The 20,338-nt window shown below is 35.9% G+C and overlaps 1 protein-coding gene across 1 annotated transcript in view; it reads right to left on the bottom strand.

Moving 5' to 3' along the window:
- Nucleotides 1-20,338, bottom strand: part of ADAMTS6 (ADAM metallopeptidase with thrombospondin type 1 motif 6) — a 273,198-nt gene that overhangs the window by 122,323 nt on the left and 130,537 nt on the right. Inside the window, exon 10 of the mRNA XM_025270471.2 lies at nucleotides 14,940-15,081. Coding sequence (XP_025126256.1) covers nucleotides 14,940-15,081 — 142 coding nt within the window. The remainder of the gene's footprint in view (nucleotides 1-14,939; nucleotides 15,082-20,338) is intronic.

Below are 20,338 nucleotides of genomic sequence, written 5' to 3'. Positions count from 1 at the left end.
TCATGAATCCTTATTGCCAAATTCAGACTGAAATTGAAGAAAGTAGGGGAAACCACTAGACCATTCAGGTATGACCTAAATCAAATCCTTTATGACTATACAGCAGAACTGAGAAATAGATTTAAGGGACTAGATCAAATTTAAAGAGCGCCTGATGAACCATGGACAGAGGTTCGGGACATTGTACAGGAGGAGACAGGGATCAAGACCATCCCCAACAAAAATAAATGCAAGAAAGCAAAATGGTTGTCTGAGGCAGCCCTACAAATAGCTGTGAAAAGAAGAGAAGCAAAAAGCAAAGGAGAAAAGGAAAGATATACCCATTTGAATGCAGAGTTCCAAAGAATAGCAAGGAGAGATAAGAAAGCCTTCCTCAGCGATCAGTGCAAAAAATAGAGGGAAACAATAGAATGGGAAAGACTAGAGATCTCTTCAAGAAAATTAGAGATACCAAGGGAACATTTCATGCAAAGATGGGCTTGATAAAGGACAGAAATGGTATGGACCTAACAGAAGCAGAAGATATTAAGAAGAGGTGGCAAGAATACACAGAAGAACTGTACAAAAAACATCTTCACGACCAGATAATCACAATGGTGTGATCACTCACCTAGAGCCAGACATCCTGGAATGTGAAGTCAAGTGGGCCTTAGGAAGCACCACTTCGAACAAAGCTAGTGGAGGTGATGCATTTCCAGTTGAGCTCTTGCAAATCCTGAAAGATGATGCTGTAAAAGTGCTGCACTCAATATGCCAGCAAATTTGGAAAAGTCAGCAGTGGCCACAGGACTGGAAAAGGTCAGTTTTCATTCCAATCCCAAAGAAAGGCAATGCCAAAAAATACTCAAACTACCACATAATTTCACTCATCTCACATGCTAGTAAAGTAATGCTCAAAATTCTCCAAACCAGGCTTCAGCAATATGTGAACTGTGAACTTCCAGATGTTCAAGCTGGTTTTAGAAAAAGCAGAGGAACCAGAGATCAAATTGCCAACATCTGCTGGATCACTGAAAAAGCAAAAGAGTTCCAGAAAAACATCTATTTCTGCTTTATTGACTATGCCAAAGCCTTTGACTGTGTGGATCACAATAAACTGTGGAAAATTCTGAAAGAGATGGGACTACCAGACCACCTGACCTGCCTCTTAACAAACCTGTATGCAGGTCAGGAAGCAACAGTTAGAACTGGACATGGAACAACAGACTGGTTCCAAATAGGAAAAGGAGTATGTCAAGGCTGTATACTGTCACCCTGCTTATTTCACTTATATGCAGAGTACATCGTGAAAAACGTTGGGGTGGAGGAAGCACAAGCTGGAATCAAGACTGCTGGGAGAAATATCAATAACCTCATATATGCAGATGACACCACCCTTATGGCAGAAAGTGAGGAAGAACTAAAGAACCTCTTGATGAAAGTGAAAGTGGAGAGTGAAAAAGTTGGCTTAAAGCTCAACATTCAGAAAACTAAGATCATGGCATCCGGCCCCATCACTTCATGGCAAATAGATGGGGAAACAGTGGAAACAATGGCTGACTATTTTTTGGGATTCCAAAATCACTGCAGATAGTGATTGCAGCCATGAAATTAAAAGACACTTACTCCTTGGAAGGAAAGTTATGACCAATCTAGACAGCATATTAAAAAGCAGAGATTCTGTTTGTCAACAAAGGTCTGTCTAGTCAAGGCTATGGTCTTGCCAGTGGTCATGTATGGATGTGAGAGCTGGACTATAAAGAATGCTGAGTGCTGAAGAACTGATGCTTTTGAACTGTGGTGTTGGAGAAGACTCTTGCGAGTCCCCTGGACTGCAAGGAGATCCAACCAGTCCATTTAAAGGAGATCAGTCCCGGGTGTTCATTGGAAGGACTGATGCTGAAGCTGAAACTCCAATACTTTGGCCACCTGATGCGAAGAGCTGACTCATTGGAAAAGACCCTGATGCTGGGAAAGATTGAGGGCAGGAGAAGGCGATGACAGAAGAGGATGGCATCACTGACTCAATGGACATGGGTTTGGGTGGACTCCGGGAATTGGTGATGGACAGCGAGGCCTGGCGTGCTGTGGTTCATGGGGTCGCAAAGAGTCAGAAATGACTGAGTGACTGTAGTGAACCCGAAAATAGCAAGGGACTCATTCTTATTTGTCTGAAAATATCTTTGTTTTAGTTTCATTTCAAAAATAATATTTTAGTCAAATATAGAGTCCTAGGCGCTGTTTATCTGACTCCTGCATTTGAAGATATTAAGTTCATTGACACCTGGACTTTACAGAGGCTGATGAAAAATCACTTGTCAGTCTAATTGCTGCTTCTTTGTGATAAAGTCTTTCTAGTTGCTTTCAAGAGTTCTCTTTGTCTTTGCTTTAGAGCGGTTTCAACACTGTATGTGTTCTTTTTATTTATCTATGCTTTGAGGATTTATATCTTTCTTTGTTTCATAAAAATTACTAGTTTAGTCATTAAATCTTTTAATATACCTCTTCTCCATTCTTTCTTCTAGAACTTCCTATTCAACTTACATTGGACCTTCTTATTCTAACTCATGTCTCTTAATGTCTTTCCATATTTTCCACATCAGTTGATCTTTTGTAGGCTTAAAGTCTGTGGATTGTGATACTTCCTTTTTAGAGATGTAGGTCTTTACCTCCAACAGAAATCAGAGTCATAAAAATTACTAAGTGTCTTCTGGATATAGTTTCTATCAATGTTTTAAAAATAAAACAAATGAATATATCTTCACAGATTCTTTACTTGCCCTAATGACTTCATCATCCTAGTTTTGGAAATCAAGCTACCAAGTTATCTGTGTCCAGTAAAGAGGCCATTCTACAGGAATTTCAAATGTTTCTAAGAATCTAACATTACTGCTACAGATTTTTCTCTTTGTAAGAAACTTGCCTGATAGTTTCATACCATTAATGCACTTAGAAACAATCCAAGTGAAGAAACAAGATTTATGCATCATACTGGCATCATCCCACAATATATCAATTTTACCTGTGCCTCTCCTCATTAGAGAAGTACATGCTGAAGCTAAAAAAATGATAGTTATATTTTGTTAGTTTTGTGTGTGTGCATGTTAAGTCGCTTCAGTCGTGTCTGATTCTTTACAACACTATGAATCACAGCCAGCCAGGCGACTCTGTCCATGGGATTCTCCAGGCAAGTATACTGGAGTGGGTTCTCGTGTCCTCCTCCAGGGGATCTTCCTGACCCGGGGATCAAATCCCATCTCAAATTGCATCTACTGCATTGGCAGGCGGGTTGTTTAGCGACCTGAGAAGCCCACTGTTAGCTTTACTCATCTACTATTTTATGTTTCTGTACCTGAAGGAGTGATTGTTTACTCTAAATAATGTTTTTGAAACATGACTTAAAAAAAAAGTTACATACAGGATTGGAGATAAAATATACAAGTCAGTTCAACTAATGGATAAAAGGTAGAAGGTACACAGGAAATTTGTTAAAAGAGTAGATCCTAAGGAACTTTCCTGGTGGTTAAGAATTCAATTTCCAATACAGGGGATACAGATTTGATCCTTGGTGGAGAAGCTAAGTTCCCACATGCCTCACGGGCCCCAAAAGCAGAACATAAACAACAGAAGCAATACTGTTACAAAGTCCATAAAGACTTTAAAAATGGTCCACATTAAAAAAAAATAAAAAACTTAAAAAAAAGAGTAGATTCTAAAAGTTCTCATCACAAGGAAACAATTTTTTTTCCTTTCATTTTATCTATATGAGATGATTGTTTTAGCCGCTAAGTTGTATCTGATTCTTTTGTGACTACATGTACTAGAGCCTGCCAGGTTCCACTGTCCATGGGATTTCCCAGGCAAGAATACTGGCATGGGTTGTCGTTTCATTCTCCAGCGGATTTTCCAAACCAGGGGTCAAGCCCATGTCTCCTGCATTGGCTGGAGGATTCTTTACCAGTGAGCCATCTGGGAAGCCCATATGAGATGATGCGTACATGCATACTCAAGTCACTTAAGTCATGTCTAAATCTTTGCAATCCTGTAGACTGTAGCCCACTGGGCTTCTCTGTCCATGGGATTCTCCAGGCAAGAATACTGGAGTGGCTTGCCATGCCCTTCTCCAGGGTATCTTCTCGACAAAGGAATCAAACCTACATCTCCTCAGTCTTCTGCATTGCAGATTCTTTAATGCTGAGTCACCGGGGACACCCATATGAGATGATAGATGCTAGCTAAAACATACTATAGTAATTATTTCACGACATATGTAAATTAAATCATCATGCTGTACACTGTAAACCTATACAGTGATCTATGCCAATTATGTTTCAATAAAACTGGGAAAAAAGACTTTTAAAAAAACCTGGGGACTATGCAGATCTGTTTAATGTACAGAAAAATCTTCCAAAAGTCAGACCTGAACAATCATAATTTCCTAATCAGTGGAGATACTGCAGCATACACTAAATAACTTCTTAGCAATGTTGTAGGCATGAAAAAAGAAACTAATTACTTTTTCACGGTATACTGGCAACTACTGTGCTAGGCATCTTCATATCTGTATCTCATTTCATCATGACAATCTATTAGAAAGTGTGAGAAACATAAGCTCAGAAAGACTTAGCAACTGCTTCAATCCTACCTAAACCTAGATTTCAATCAGTTGTCTAATATCAATGCCTAAAATATCTCCACACAATTAAGCTACTTTTCAGTTTCTTTTAAGTGTATCAAAACTGAATAAAGTCACTGGTCAATTAAGGCTGATTAGTAAAGGTTTACTTACAACAACAACATCATACAAAACCCCACTCAATATTCATGATGTCCTTTATGGACATAATCATAATCCTATACTTTACCTGTATTTTAAAGGAAGATACTTCAACTTAATATTAATTAGCCTCCAGTTAAAATAAATAAATTTATATTAAAAATATTATTATGTACTAATTCATAATATATTCATTCAATATATGAGCTTGAGAGCTTCCCTGGTGGCTCAGATGGTAAAGAATCTGCCTGCAATGTGGGAGATATGGGCTCAATTCCTGGGTTGGGAAGACACCCCTGGAGAAGAGAAGGGCAACCCACTCCAGTATTCTTGCCTGGAGAATCTCATGGACCAGAGCTTGGAAGGCTACAGTCCATAGATAGGGTCGCACAGAGTTGGACACAACTGAGTGACTAACCCATTCACTTTCAAAGTATGAGCTTAGGCATCAACTTATACATTAGAATGTAACATCATCATGTACATTAGAATGTACATCTCTAATATAATTAAAGATACTGTTAAAATACTCTTCAAAACTTATCTAAAATTTTAATATCAACTCCAAGATTTCTATTCCATTTGATTTTTCAAATGAAGGAAGTTTGCAAATATTAATAACAATAAAAATATTAGCAAGTATAAATCATAATTAAAAATACATAGAGAGAGTAGAGTTTTAAAGTAATCATCTAATGAAAAATAATTTAGCTGATATCAAGAAAACAACTTTGTAAAGGACTGAACTTGGGCTCCTTTGATCAGAATAGAATAATTGGTTTTTTTATAGTCAAAGACATTAGGATTAGCTTTCTTAGTGTTTCCATCCCTTTCAAGTAACTATAGCTGTTAAATGATGCTAAAAAAAAGGGGGAAGAAACGCTCTTTGATTTACCTGAGAAAATTAAAATTAACAGCTGACATGGGGGAAAGTGAAAGTGAAGTCACTCAGTCATGCTCAACTCTTTGTGACCCTGTGGATTGTAGCCCATGGAATTTTCCAGGCAAGAGTACTGAGGTAGGTTGCCATTTCCTTCTCCAATAGGGGAAAGGGATATTATAAAAACATAATACCATTTCATAATTATTATATCATTAAGAAATTAAAACAGTATAAGAAGAGAAAATGACCTTTTTACTGCTAGATGGTTTTTGTTTTTAATTTTTTAAACAACTCTAAAGATCAATTAAGAGACATACACAAATTTTCTGCCCTTGTGAAATCCTAACTGTATGACATCTTGGGTCCCTGGTTCTGGATATGAAACATTCTCTTTGTCCTCATTATCCTATTGGTAACATTTCTCAACAGCTGTTTGCAATAAAGGATCCTAATGGCCAAGGGGGAAAACAGAGCACTAAAGAGGTCAAGAAGGAGCATCGCTGATTAGAAAGGTTACTTATCATTGTATCACCCAAAGGAAAATTGAAAACCAACATACGGTAACCCTGTGGCCTGGCTCCAGGTGTTTAGTAGCCATTTGAAGAAAGAGAATAATGCACCCTTATTTCAGCTTTAAATAGATTAATCCTGTTATGTGTGTAATTTAAGTGCAAGAGATCCTAAAAAGGTTAAAAAAAAAGCCATATATGTATATATATATATATATAGTTATATGTGTATTATATATATATACATTAAACACACACACATACATATAAACAAAAAACTAGCCTAGAAATTTAGATTAAATAACTATCAATCTAAAGGGATTAAAAATTATTAAATGGTTTAAAAAATACTTCTAAGAAGCAAGTGATAGTGTTAGTCGCTGAGTTGTGTATGACTCTTTGAGACCCCATTGACTGTAGCCGGCCACAGTCCCCTGTCCATGGGATTCTCCAGGCAAGAATACTGGAGTGGGTTGCCATTTCCTTTTCCAGGGGATCTTCTCAATCCAGGGATCAAACTTGGGTCTCCTGCATCACAGGCTGATTCTTTAGGAAGCCCAGAGTAAGAAGCAGCAAACCCAGAGTAGAAACTACTGATCTCCAAGAATACAAATGATTATAAACCTATGATTTTTGGCTTGAAATTTGAGTAAAAATAAAAATTAAATCAATTTCTTGTCAAGAATATGCCTGATAAATACATATGTTTGCACTCCAAAAGAATATTGAGGTGTTAAAACAATTCCATGTCTTTTATTCCCTGAGCCCATATCAAACCATACTGTAGAATATTTATGTCACCTTAAAATCCTCAAAGAAAGTGATTCTACAATTTCCCTCAGTACAAAATTCCAGTATTTAATAACTTGAAATTCTTCCTACTACCTAATCGACAACCTTCCAGCTATAAAAAATTAAGGCAACGGTGCTTTTTTATGCTCTTGGTGGGGAAGGAGAACAATTTGTTACCAGCAATCAAACTATAATAAATGTTCCAAAGCCTGAAAGTGATTTTGAAGCCAACATTTAGCTTTCTTTTTTACAGGCTACTCAAACTCAATTTCTTTAAACTTCCCTTATATGTACTTCTAAGTATTTCACTATTATCCTCTCAAGTTATCTGAATCTCTTTAAAAAATTATGGAGGTAGTCAAAAGTACCCAAAAAAGACTAATCAAGTATTTTTAGTGAAATGATTCTCAATGAGAAAGCAAAAATGACTTGAACCTTAGCTAACTCATAGTGATAAAATAATAAACAAAAGAGAGTAACATGAAAACATTAAAAAGTGAGTCTAAGAGACAAAATAGGTCAGTCTTAAGTACACTCCATGGGGATAATACCTTGATTAAATAACTCAAATATCTTATCTCTAGCAGGTTACTCTTACTACAAAGAGCTATATTTCAGGCAGACACAGCGTGATGGAAGGCTTCTTAAAGACATTAATTACTACAATACTGTAAAGTAATTAGCCTCCAATTAAAAGAAATAATTAAAAATATAAAGACATTAATTAACATGTTGATAAAAATAATTTATACTGTCCTATATTAAATTATATTTATTTCCTAAGATAATGTGCCTTTGAAATTTCGTGATCCTCTGCACATCAATAAGTTCTCCTGGTCTCATTCATTAAAAATCTTTTGTTTTCTATTGCTCTTAAGACAAAAACCTAGAATTCTTAACAAAGCCTGTAAGTCTGATTTGTATCCTACTCTTTTCTTGCCTCATGTACATGATGGCTGCTTTGAGAATGACAGTCGCACTGGCCTTCTCTTAGCTCTTCAAATACACAGCCTCAGGGTCTTCACAAGAGTCTTCTCTCCTCTCATTACCAGATAATTCTTCTCACTCATTTATTCACCAAATATTTTCCAAGCTCCTATTATGAGGCAGACATTGTGCTATTCACTTTATAAACAGCCATGAACAAACAGGCAGGCAGAAGCAAAATGAACAAAATATACAGTATGTTAGAAAGTATCAGTAACAAATAATAAGGAATAAAAAAGTCAGGGAAAATTACATGACATGTGTTTGTGTATGTATATGCTTGTGTATAGTTTCAGATAAGGTTGTTAGGGCAGGCCTTACTTAGAAGATCACATTTAACTAGCTAACAGGTAATCAAATTAGTAAAATGATTATGGACTGTGGTAAGTGCTGCTGCTGCTGCTAAGTCACTTCAGTCGTGTCCGACTCTGTATGACCCCATAGACGGCAGCCCACCAGGCTCCCCTGTCCCTGGGATTCTCCAGGCAAGAACACTGGAGTGGGATGCCATTTCCTTCTCCAATGCATGAAAGGGAAAAGTGAAAGTGAAGTCGCTCAGTCGTGTCGGACTCTTAGCGACCCCATGGACTGCAGCCTACCAGGCTCCTCCGTCCATGGGATTTTCCAGGCAAGAGTACTGGAGTGGGGTGCCATTGCCTTCTCCGTGGTAAGTGCTTTGAAGGAAATAAAAAGCACAATTTCCTTTATGCTTTAACTGGGAGCATAAATCTAAGGAACTGGGAGAAGACTGCATATAGATGGATCAGACTGAAGGCCTGTCTGCAGAGAAACTGCATGTGAGCTGAGATTGAAGGATGAAATTTAGTCAAAATGTGATGCTTAGAGTATGTTAACATACTCCCCAAAGTACAGATGGCTCAGATTCTCCTAAAGCACTACTAGCATATCAGTTATATAGGATGGTATCATGGATGACATAGATATTCATAGAGGAAAGGGAAATATGTATTGAATATCTACCGTGTGAAAGGTAAATGAAAAGTATGCTTGTCATACTCTAGCTTTTTGAAGTCTTCAAGGACAAATTAGCTAATGTTCACTGTAAAACGTGGCTGAGTAAAATCTCTTGGTGAGCAATGAACATTTAGGTTGCTTCCACGTCTGAGCTATTTTGAAAAATGTTGCAATAAATATGAGAGAACATACCTTCTTATAGATCCTGATTTCAGTTCCTCTGGATATATACCCAGGAGTAGGATTCCTAGATCATATGGCAGTCTTATTTATAATTGTTTGAGAAAGCTCCATATTGTTTTCCACTGTGGCTGAACAAATTTACATTCTCACCATGTATAACAACAACATGGAAAATGATTGTATTTAATGAGATAAATGCAGAGCACCTCTTTAAATTGTATACACGAAAAAAAAAGAATTCTTTTTTCCACATTTTTGTGAACACTAATTATCATTTTTTTAATAATAACCATCCTAACAGGTGTAAGGTGATATCTCATTGCTCTTTTGATTTGCATTTTCCTGAGGATTAGTGAGGATTAGCACCTTTTCACATAATTGTTCATTTCTATGTCTTTTTTTGAGAAATGTCTATTTAGTTTCTCTGTTGATTTTTAAACTGGATCATTTGCTTTTTTTGCTAAAACTATAAGAATTCCTTATATACTGTGGACATTATCCATCAGATATGGATAATGTCCACAGTATATAATTTCTGCAGATTCCATAAACCGGCTTTTCATTTTGTTGACTGGTTTGCTGTGCGGAGCCTTTTATTTTGATGTACTCCCACTCATCTATAGTTACTTTTGTTGCCTGTACTTTTCATATCAAGAAACCACTGCCAAGAACAGATCAAGAAGCTTTTCTCCTATATGTTCTTCTAGGAATTTTATAGTTTCCAGTCTTACATTTCAGTCTTTAATCCACTTTGAGTTAACTTTTGCAATATGGTGTAAGCTAAGGGTGCAGTTTTATTCTTCTGAATGTGGTTGTCCAGTTTTTCCAGAGCATTTTATTGAAGAGACTATCCTTTCTCCTGACTCAGCTCCACCCATCAACAGAAAATTGGATTAAAGATTTACTACGCATGGCCCCACCCATCAGAACAAGACCCAGTTTCTCCCTCAGTCAGTCTCTCCCATCAGAAAGCTTCCATAAACCTCTTATCCTTCTCCATCAGAGGGCAGACAGTCTGAAAACCACAATCACAGAAAACTAACAATCTAATCAGATGGACCACATTGTTGTCTAACTCAATGAAACTATGAGCCATGTCATATAGGGTCATGTTGGAGAGTTCTGACAAAATGTGGTCCACTGGAGAAGGGAATGGCAAACCACTTCAGTATTCTTGCCTTGAAATCCCATGAACAGTATGAAAAGACAAAAGATAGGACACTGAAAAATGAACTCTCCAGGCCGGTAGTTGCCCAATATGGTACTGGAGATCAGTGGAGAAATAACTCCAGAAAGAATGAAGAGACAGAGCCAAAGCAAAAACAACATCCAGTTGTGGATGTGACTGGTGATGGAAGCAAGGTCCGATGCTGTAAAGAGCAATACTGCTTAGGAACCTGGACTGTTACATCCATGAATCAAGGCAAATTGGAAGTGGTCAAATAGGAGACGGCAAGAGTAAACGTTGACATTTTAGGAATCTGCGAACTAAAATGGACTGGAATGGATGAATTTAACTCAGACGACCATTATATCTACTACTGTGGGCAGGAATCCCTTAGAAGGAATAGAGTAGCCATCATGGTCAACAAAAGAGTCTGAATTGCAGTACTTGGATGCAATCTCAGAAACGACAGAATGATCTCCGTTCGTTTCCAAGGCAAACCATTAAATATCACGGTAATTCAAGTCTATGCCCCGACTAATAATGCCGAAGAAGCTGAAATTGAATGGTTCTACGAAGACCTACAAGATCTTCTAGAACTAACACCCCCAAAATATGTCCTTTTCATTACAGGGGACTGCAATAAAAAAGTAGGAAGTCAAGAAACACCTGGAGTAACAGGCAAATTTGGCCTTGGAGTACAGAATGAAGCAGGGCAAAGGCTAATAGAGTTTTGCCAAGAGAACGCACTGGTCATAGCAAACATCCTCTTCCAACAACACAAGAGAAGACTCTACACATGGACATCACCATATGGTCAACACTGAAATCAGACTGATTATATTCTTTGCAGCCAAATATGGAAAAGCTCTATACAGTCAGCAAAAACAAGACCAGGAGCTGATTGTGGCTCAGATCATGAACTCCTTATTGCCAAATTCAGACTGAAAGTGAAGAAAGTAGGGGAAACCACTAGACCATTCAGGTATGACCTAAATCAAATCCCTTATGATTATGCAGTGGAAGGGAGAAATAGATTTAAGGGACTAGTCCTGATAGAGTGCCTGATGAACTATGGACAGAGGTTGGGACATTGTACAGGAGACAGGGATCAAGACCATCCCCAACAAAAATAAATGCAAGAAAGCAAAATGGCTGTCTGAGGAGGCCTTACAAATAGCTGTGAAAAGAAGAGAAGCAAAAAGCAAAGGAGAAAAGGAAAGATATACCCATTTGAATGCAGAGTTCCAAAGAATAGCAAGGAGAGATAAGAAAGCCTTCCTCAGAGATCAGTGCAAAGAAATAGATGAAAACAATAGAATGGAACAGACTAGAGATCTCATCAAGAAAATTAGAGATATCAAGGGGACATTTCATGCAAAGATGGGCTCAATAAAGGACAGAAATGGTATGGACCTAACAGAAGCAGAAGATATTAAGAAGAGGTGGCAAGAATACACAGAAGAACTGTACAGAAAAGATCTTCATGACCCCGATAATCATGATGATGTGATCACTCACCTAGAGCCAGACATCCTGGAATAAGTCAAGTGGGCCTTAGGAAGCATCACTATGAACAAAGCTAGTGGAGGTGATGCAATTCCAGTTGAGCTATTTCAAATCCTAAAAGATGATGCTGCATTTGTTGATGATGCTGCACCTGTGACAATATACAAGGCACCCTGCTTATTTAACTTATATGCAGAGTATATTATGAGAAACGCTGGGCTGGATGAAGCACAAGTTGGAATCAAGATTGCTGGGAGAAATATCAATAACCTCTGATATGCAGATGACACCACCCTTATGGCAGAAAGTGAAGAACTAAAGAGCCTCTTGATGAAAGTGAAAGAGGAGAGTGAAGAAGTTGGCTTAAAACTCAACATTCAGAAAACTAAGATCATGGCATCTCATCCCATCACTTCATGGCAAATAGATGGGGAAATAGTGGAAGATTGTATTTTGGGGGGCTCCAAAATTATTGCAGATGGTGACTGCCGCCATGAAATTAAAAGCTTACTCCTTGGAAGAAAAGTTATGAACAACCTAGACAGCATATTCAAAAGCAGAGACATTACTTTGCCGACAAAGGTCCGTCTAGTCAAGGCTATGGTTTTTCTAGTAGACATGTATGGATTGAGAGTTGGACTATAAAGAAACCTGAGCACCTAAGAATTGATGCTTTTGAACTGTGCTGTTGGAGAAGACCCTTAAAAGTCCCTTGGACTGCAAGGAGATCCAATTAGCCCATCCTAAAGGAAATCAGTCCTGAATACTCATTGGAAGGACTGATGTTGAAGCTGAAGCTCCAATACTTTGGCCGCCTGATGCGAAGAACTGACTCATTTGGAAAGATCCTGATGCTGGGAAAGATTGAAGGTGGGAGAAGGGGACGATAGAGGATGAGATGGTTTGATGGCATCACCAACTCAATGGACATGAGTTTGAGTAACCTCCGTGAGTTGGTGATGGACAGGGAGGTCTGGCATGCTGCAGTCCATGGGATCGCAAAGAGTTGGACACGACTGAGTGACTGAACTGAGCTGATCCTTTCTCCATTGTGTACTCCTGTCACCTTGATTGAAAATCAGGTGATCATATATGTATGGGTTCATTTCTGCATATCTATTCTGCTTCACTGGTAAATTACCAAAGGTATTCAAAATGTATATTAATCAACCTATTTAGAAAGAATTCAGACAAGATTTTTCATAACTACAGATGCGATTACTGATAATCCCTACAATGACCACATGATGACAAAAAGGGAAGAGATGGAAAGCTCACCACTGCTACAGTTCTGGGTTAGTCTGTAGATCTTTGTTTAAAATCTTCCCTGACATCATTATAGACCTGCTAGTTGAAAGATTTCTTGATGAAACATTTCTTGATGCTTCAACACTACAAGTATCTCCTCACAAAAAGGACAGAGTGCCTTCTTTGAACCTCCAGTGTTTGTGTTTGGCATTTATCTCATGATGCTATACTCAGATAGCCATCTAAATTAGGGCTGGTTTGTTTTTCCCTTGGAAGGAAAGTTATGACCAACCTAGATAGCATATTCAAAAGCAGAGACATTACTTTGCCAACAAAGGTCTGTCTAGTCAAGGCTATGGTTTTTCCCGTGGTCATGTACGGATGTGAGAGTTGGACTGTGAGAAAGCTGAGCGCCGAAGAATTGATGCTTTTGAACTGTGGTGTTGGAGAAGACTCTTGAGAGTCTCTTGGACTGCAAGGAGATCCAACCAGTCCATGCTAAAGGAGATCAGTCCTGGGTGTTCATTGGAAGGACTCATGCTAAAGCTAAAACTCCAATACTTTGGTCACCTCATGTGAAGAGTTGACTCATTGGACAAGACTCTGATGCTGGGAGGGATTGGGGGCAGGAGGAAAGGGGGATGACAGAGGATGAGATGGCTGGATGGCATCACCAACTCGATGGACATGAGTTTGAGTGAACACCGGGAGTCGGTGATGGACAGGGAGGCCTGGCATGCTGTGATTCGTGGGGTCACAAAGAGTCGGACACGACTGAGCGACTCAACTGAACTGAACTGACTGAAGCTACAAGTATATATAAAGATTGTGATTAAAAGTTTGGCTTTTTCTGAGGGAAAAAGCTATAAGGGAAAAAAGTAACTGAAACCATACAGCAACAAGAATAGAAGTAAAGATTCTTTATAGAGAGACAAAGTTTTACTTAAGACTCTAGATCTTTAGATAGTTGCACACAATCTTTAAATCTAGTGCACAAAATGTGCTGCCAAAGCCTCCTAGGAATAATAATATACTTGTCACTCAAAGGTTATTTAAAAAATCACTTTCCTTTGTACTGCACCCAAGAAGAATAACTGGTACAGTACAATGTGTGTATCATTTAGTCTTAACTACCTTTTATTGTTATTATTTTTTTAAGGGATTTGAAACACACTGTTTACAAAAAATTGGAACCAAGGCCTTAAACTTACTTTCAAAATTTTTTGACATACAATTCATCATTTAAAAATCCTATTCTTTCATTCAACATATTTACATTGTGTATCTACCATGAACGTCTCCGCTATTAGACACTGAAATCTTTCTCTATGAAAATTTAAAAAGAATTATTTTTTAACATCTTCTGAGGTAGATCCTGAAACTTTTTTAGACAGACAAGAAGAGTAAACCATGATGCCTCCATTATTTTCCCATAGCAATTTTCCTTGTTTCTCTGTTAAGCCTAATGTCATTTTGTCCCCACTCAGTTACTGTGTTAGAATGTAGGCAACTTGCAATGACTCAATACTAAAAGTATAAGTTAAAACTATGAGTCAAAGTGAAAGTGTCCTTAACCCAGTTATTACAGTACCAGAAAAGGTGGGAAGTGGGGGAGGCTTCAAAATCATAACATTTTGAAGACAGAAGTTGGCATTATAAACTCAGAACTTAAAAAAGAAATACACTGGAAAATATTTATATTTTATCTGCATTCCTCTCAAGACATTTGAAATTTATTTAATTAAAGAATTATTCAAACATTTAGAATAAATATTATACAAATGATTTCAGAAAAGGAGCAATGTCAAAGGCCATACTTGTGTTAATACTGATACCAGAGAAATTACATTCATCAAAATTCCATCTTAACAATTGCATCATGAAAAAAAAAACCCATATATATGACTAAACAGAAGGATTAAGACTTCTTACCCCATATTTACACTGTCGAGATGTTGCTCCATACTGGAAACGGCATTGTTCATCGGCATCATACACCTGACCTGGGGCCACAGCTGGATAAAGAAAGTCACGCTTGGGAGGCTCATTATCAAGGCAAGTACCACGGCCTGAACTGTTCAACATAAAGGATCAAAGGAGATTAGGTACACTGTGGACTATTTCAATCTCAGTCATGAAACCATGTATTGAGTTCTTTATTTTAATAATTGATGCATGAAAAACAATATATTCTACTAATATATAATCATGGCAAAATAGAATAGCTTTACTAAAACTTGAATAAGAGCTCCAATAGTTTTTTCCAGAACTAAGATACAATAAAAACATCTTACAAAATAATTTAAAAATGTCAGGTTGGCCTTTAAACACTGATTTAAACTAATTTCTGGAGGAATCAAAACAATTTCATACTGCTCTAAGTTTCTTGTTTGCTTTCAGTGAAAACATAACCATATCTGGTAGTGGAATCAAAAACAAAATATGGGGAAAAAACTGGTTGTGATCCTTAAAGAACTAATCTATATACTTCCACCTTGGGTAGAACAAATAGATGGTGTGGTAAAACATGTCCAAAGGTTCTTGAAATATTTCAATAACAAATGGGCTGAATGACAGATGAGGCCAAGATCCAAAGTTCTCTTCTCAAGTATATTAAAAGTGTTTAGTCTCTCAAAAATTTCATATTTCATCTAGGATCATCAGAATTGGAAAAGAGAATGTTCTCTTCTCTATAATTTCTGCTTTTCAAAGAATGCTTCATTCAAACATAATATTTAATTCAGTGGAACAAATAACATAAAGATCGCCAAAAGTCAGACAGAATATCTTAGTTTAAAGAGCTTTATACTTTACTAAATATAATTGTTCTTTTTATTTAGTCAGTGTGCATAAAATAGGACAGATGCTTTTTTACTTTCATTTCACATGTGAGTAAGTTAGAATTTTTAAAGAATTCCTATGCCAACATTTAAAAATTTTTTCCAACATTCCTGTCAATTGTGCCAGCACTTGTGTTTTTTTTTCCAAATCTTTTCCATCCACTTTGCCAAAGGAAAATAATTTTACAAGTAGGAGTTCCTCAACTATTATTTAGGACAGTACAAATTTTCATTTATAGGTAAGCAAGAAAAAAAATGCATAATAATAAACTTCATATTCACTTCAAATTTTATCATTCTTATAATGCGAAAGCAAATGTTATATACTAATATATATTTGCATAGAAGCAAATAAATAACTTTCAAAAACTGAACCATGCTATTCATAAGGCCCCTTTTTCTTTCATTTATGCCTCTTGGTTAATTTTTATTTTGTTTTGTTTTTTTGATTAATTTTTAAACAATAATGATATTTAGATGGAATATTAAATGTAGTACCAAATAGATAGATGTTATTATTGGCTATTATAATCATTTCATTTGTCACTGCTCCAGGTGTCTATTTAATAGAGAAATTTTTTCACCCAGCTATCCATATTTCATGACAGAATGCTTTTTATTTTCTGTTCACAATGCTTTTAGAAATTGACATACACTAAGAAAGACCATTTCCAGATGAATTTTAAAAATAGTAAGTTCTTTTTATTATATAAAATAGCTTCACATGGGTATGCAAATTTTAGCCAAATAAAATTCTACAAGGAAATTCAAAATTTGTATTAAGGTTAGTGATAAAGAGGTCAATGTGAAAGTATAACAAAAGAAGAATTTATGAGGTAATTCCATTAGTAGTTTTATTTCCTAATTTTTTCCTAAAATATAAATTTCATCTCTATCTACAACAAACTATAAAAGTCTCTCTGAAAGGAGCTAAATATGTAATAAAAATAAAATATCAAGCTAAATTCTATATAAATTAATGGAAAATTTTTAAACACTGACATACTTAAGTACAGGATCCTACAGATATTAAATATTTGCCAATAGCATAACAAAGAAAGTATAAGATATATTCACTTAAGTGGCACCAACTCAAAATCCATTAAAAAAATAGTATACATAATTATTTTTAATTAACCTAAAAACTTAAGAGAAAGAAGTATGTGGACCCCCCAAAAGTTTACAAACAGGATAACCTGAGGAAAAAAATAAAACGTGGAAAAAAATTCTTTCCTGATAGGTAACAGAACTGGATTAACCTAGAAAGAAACAATAATAATTACTTCATTTAAAGTTCTTGTTCCCAGGTATTAATGGTCTACAAATCATGGTTGGTGGGCTTTCCTAGTAGCTCAGCTGGTAAAGAATCCGCCTGCAGGAGACCCCGGTTCAATCCCTGGGTCGGAAAGATCCCCTGGAGAAGGGAAAGGCTACCCACTCCAGTATTTCGACCTGGAGTCCGTGAGGTCACAAAGAGTCGGACACGACTGAGTGACTTTCACTTTTTCTTTTCACTTTCAATCCTGGTTGGCATTCTTTAAAAACTACCAAATCAGATGACTATTACAGGAGCCTCCAGACAATGAAGAATGCCATGTAGTGTGGTCCCCTGTGGGAAAATCTTTCTGAGAAAGTCTACCCCAAAAGTGATTTGTGTTTCAATTGCTTTGTACTGATGTGGTCTAGTTAGTCATCTAGACATGCGTCATCTCTTTCCTATATATATATATATATATTTTTTTTTTTTTTGTAGAAGAAACACCATATAAGATACAAGTGAAAAAAATAACAGACCTTTAAATAATAAACATATATTTAGGAATACAGCATCAACAAAAATCTTTTAAAATGGATTTGGCTATAGTTGTACAAAATATCAATGCTTGCAAGTCTAGTGTTTTACCTACTAGTGTTGGCTCTAGGATACCAAGTGTAGGATATCTGCAAAGTTGATTTAAACTGTTTCTACATTTTGGGTAGAAAATGTACCACATATTTTCCTTCTAGTAATGATAAATATTACATACAGTAAAACCTTGACTCAAGTATTTGAGGGGTAAGATAGTCTTCATACTTTAATTCTTAACTGAGGGTTAAGCTACAAAAACAGTTTTTGCATGATGTTACTAAAATCTGTCTGTTACTTTTTGGTTATTTTCAAGTAAGTTAAAACTATAAACAGTAAGTATTAATTAACTCTTTAGTCACTCAAGCTGTGTTTGACTCTTAAGAGACCCTGCAGCCTGCCAGGCTCCTCTGTCCACTGGATTTCACAGGCAAGATTACTGGAGTGGGTTGCCATTTCCTTCTTCCAGGGATCTTTCCCAGGGATTGTGCCTGCATCTCTTGCACTGGCAGACAAATTCTTTAGCCCTGAGCCACCAGGGAAGCCCTTAGAAGATAATAATTCTGGATATTTTCATGCCTCTGTGCCATCAATTGCCATTATGAAATATCACAGATGTAAGTATAGAAAGAAGATAGAGGACACGAACCTGAGAGATGTACATTTAACTCTAAGAACTGTTTTCTTTGTTTTTTGTCCCCTTAGGAAATTTCCAAGTGCTCAATCACAACTCTCTTTGTCTCCCAAAGAATTAATGATTTTTTTCTGTGTAATTCAAATTTCTAATGCCCACATATTACATTTTCATTCTCCAAATAAATAAAAGGTATAAAATCTGAATCTAGAGGGAAGAGGATACAATTAATGATTTTTAAAATAATTATTTTTGCCTGATTTTTAAAATAATAATTTATTTGCTGCTCTCAGTAATTATTCATCTCTCAATTTATTCATCTGACAGTTCTTGAATTCTACATAAAAGGAGTCATTTTGTAGGTTTTCTTTTATGAATTTATCCTTCTGCTCAATACTATGAATGTGAGACACATCCATGTTGAGCTGTGCAATTGTAAGCTATTCATTTATATTGTTCTTTGATATTCCATTTAAGACTATGTCACTTCTATTAACAAGTGTTTAAATTATTTCTAATTTCTAGAAATTGCAAATTATGCCGACATAAATCATTTTGTATTGGCTTCTGGTATAAATGATTTTCTTAAAAATATTAGATATGAGTTAATTACATATATTTTATAGTTGTTTTAACAAAAAGAAGCTATGAGTAATTTTTACTAATCTAAGCTTACAATTAATCAATATAATCATATATTCTTATGATACTGAGCCTGTTATTTATGCTATTTTAAAATTAATAGTAGTAATATTATATATAAATTTTCTTGAATTTTCTCATAAAATGCCACTTTTAAGCATAGTGAGCTTGTGCCCTAGTGTCATATGTGAATTTTTTCACTCAGAAAACATAAACCTCACTCACTAATAAATGAAATGAAGAACATTGTATGTTCCACGTATAAGATGTTATTACAACTTATTATTGCTTGGGACAAGATATACTTGTCCTGAGCAAAACTGTATACTTCATAAAAGCAGAAGTATGATTAGTTCCCTAGCAGCACATATTTCACAACTAAAAGTCTAATCCTGGTTAATATCTACAGCAATATAGATAATTATTGAACTAATACACTCTACTTTTGTTTATGCTTCTAAGACAAGGCAAAAAATATGTATTAGTTTGAGAACATGCCTTTTCCTTGATTATGAAACTCTTAGTAAATCAAAGTATATTTACAGTTCCAGAAATCCTTACAGAATGATAGCAAAGTCATATTTTATGTATTCTACTTCTAATTTAGAGAAGTCTTATTTACAGAGTTCAAAAATTAGCTTTGAAAATAGGAACATGAGCCAGATTTGTGTCAATTAAAATGTACAGATTCTTATGTAAAATATGGTGTCTTGGCTTTGTTTCCAGAACACATGAAAACATAATTGTAATTTTAGATTTATTTTTCAGTTAAACAATTATACTATAAAGTACAGATCTTCAGCCTATAACAGTGGATTAATCTAAGAAATAGATCTTTCTATATAACCCGATTATATCTTAACAGTTTCTTAACAACAACAACAAAAAGTTAACAGATAATATAACAGCTACTTTTTCCTATAAAGTTGTGCTAACACATATAAATTAAGCAAAAATGAATTAGGTGTCTCATCTATGGCAAGTCAAGTGTCTTACCTACTACATTTTCATAAACTGCTCTACCAATCTTCACAAAACTAACAATATATTACCTTTAAAATGAATTACTCTAAGTAAGACCTTTATCTCTTGCCCTCTATAGGACTAGGATACTTGAACACAACTGAACTTGAGGCTTCCAATATGCAAACACTATGCTAATCATGTTTACTAAGTTATGCTCTTTTTCTCCATATGTAATTATGACTTATCAAAGATATTTATGGGTTAGAGTGAAGTCCCCAAAATATGTCAGATAAATGGAAGGAGGAGAAATTTGTTTTGCTAAGCTGTTTTTTGGCTCCACATAAAAAAGAGGTCCCATCTATAAAAGTTGTTTTCTAATAGACTACTGATAGTGACCTTCAAA

The sequence above is a fragment of the Bubalus bubalis genome, chromosome 19 (genome assembly GCF_019923935.1).
Source record: "Bubalus bubalis isolate 160015118507 breed Murrah chromosome 19, NDDB_SH_1, whole genome shotgun sequence".
Lineage (NCBI taxonomy): Eukaryota > Metazoa > Chordata > Mammalia > Artiodactyla > Bovidae > Bubalus > Bubalus bubalis.
Note: the sequence above shows the minus strand (reverse complement) of the source record. Positions and strands in the feature narration are given on the sequence as shown.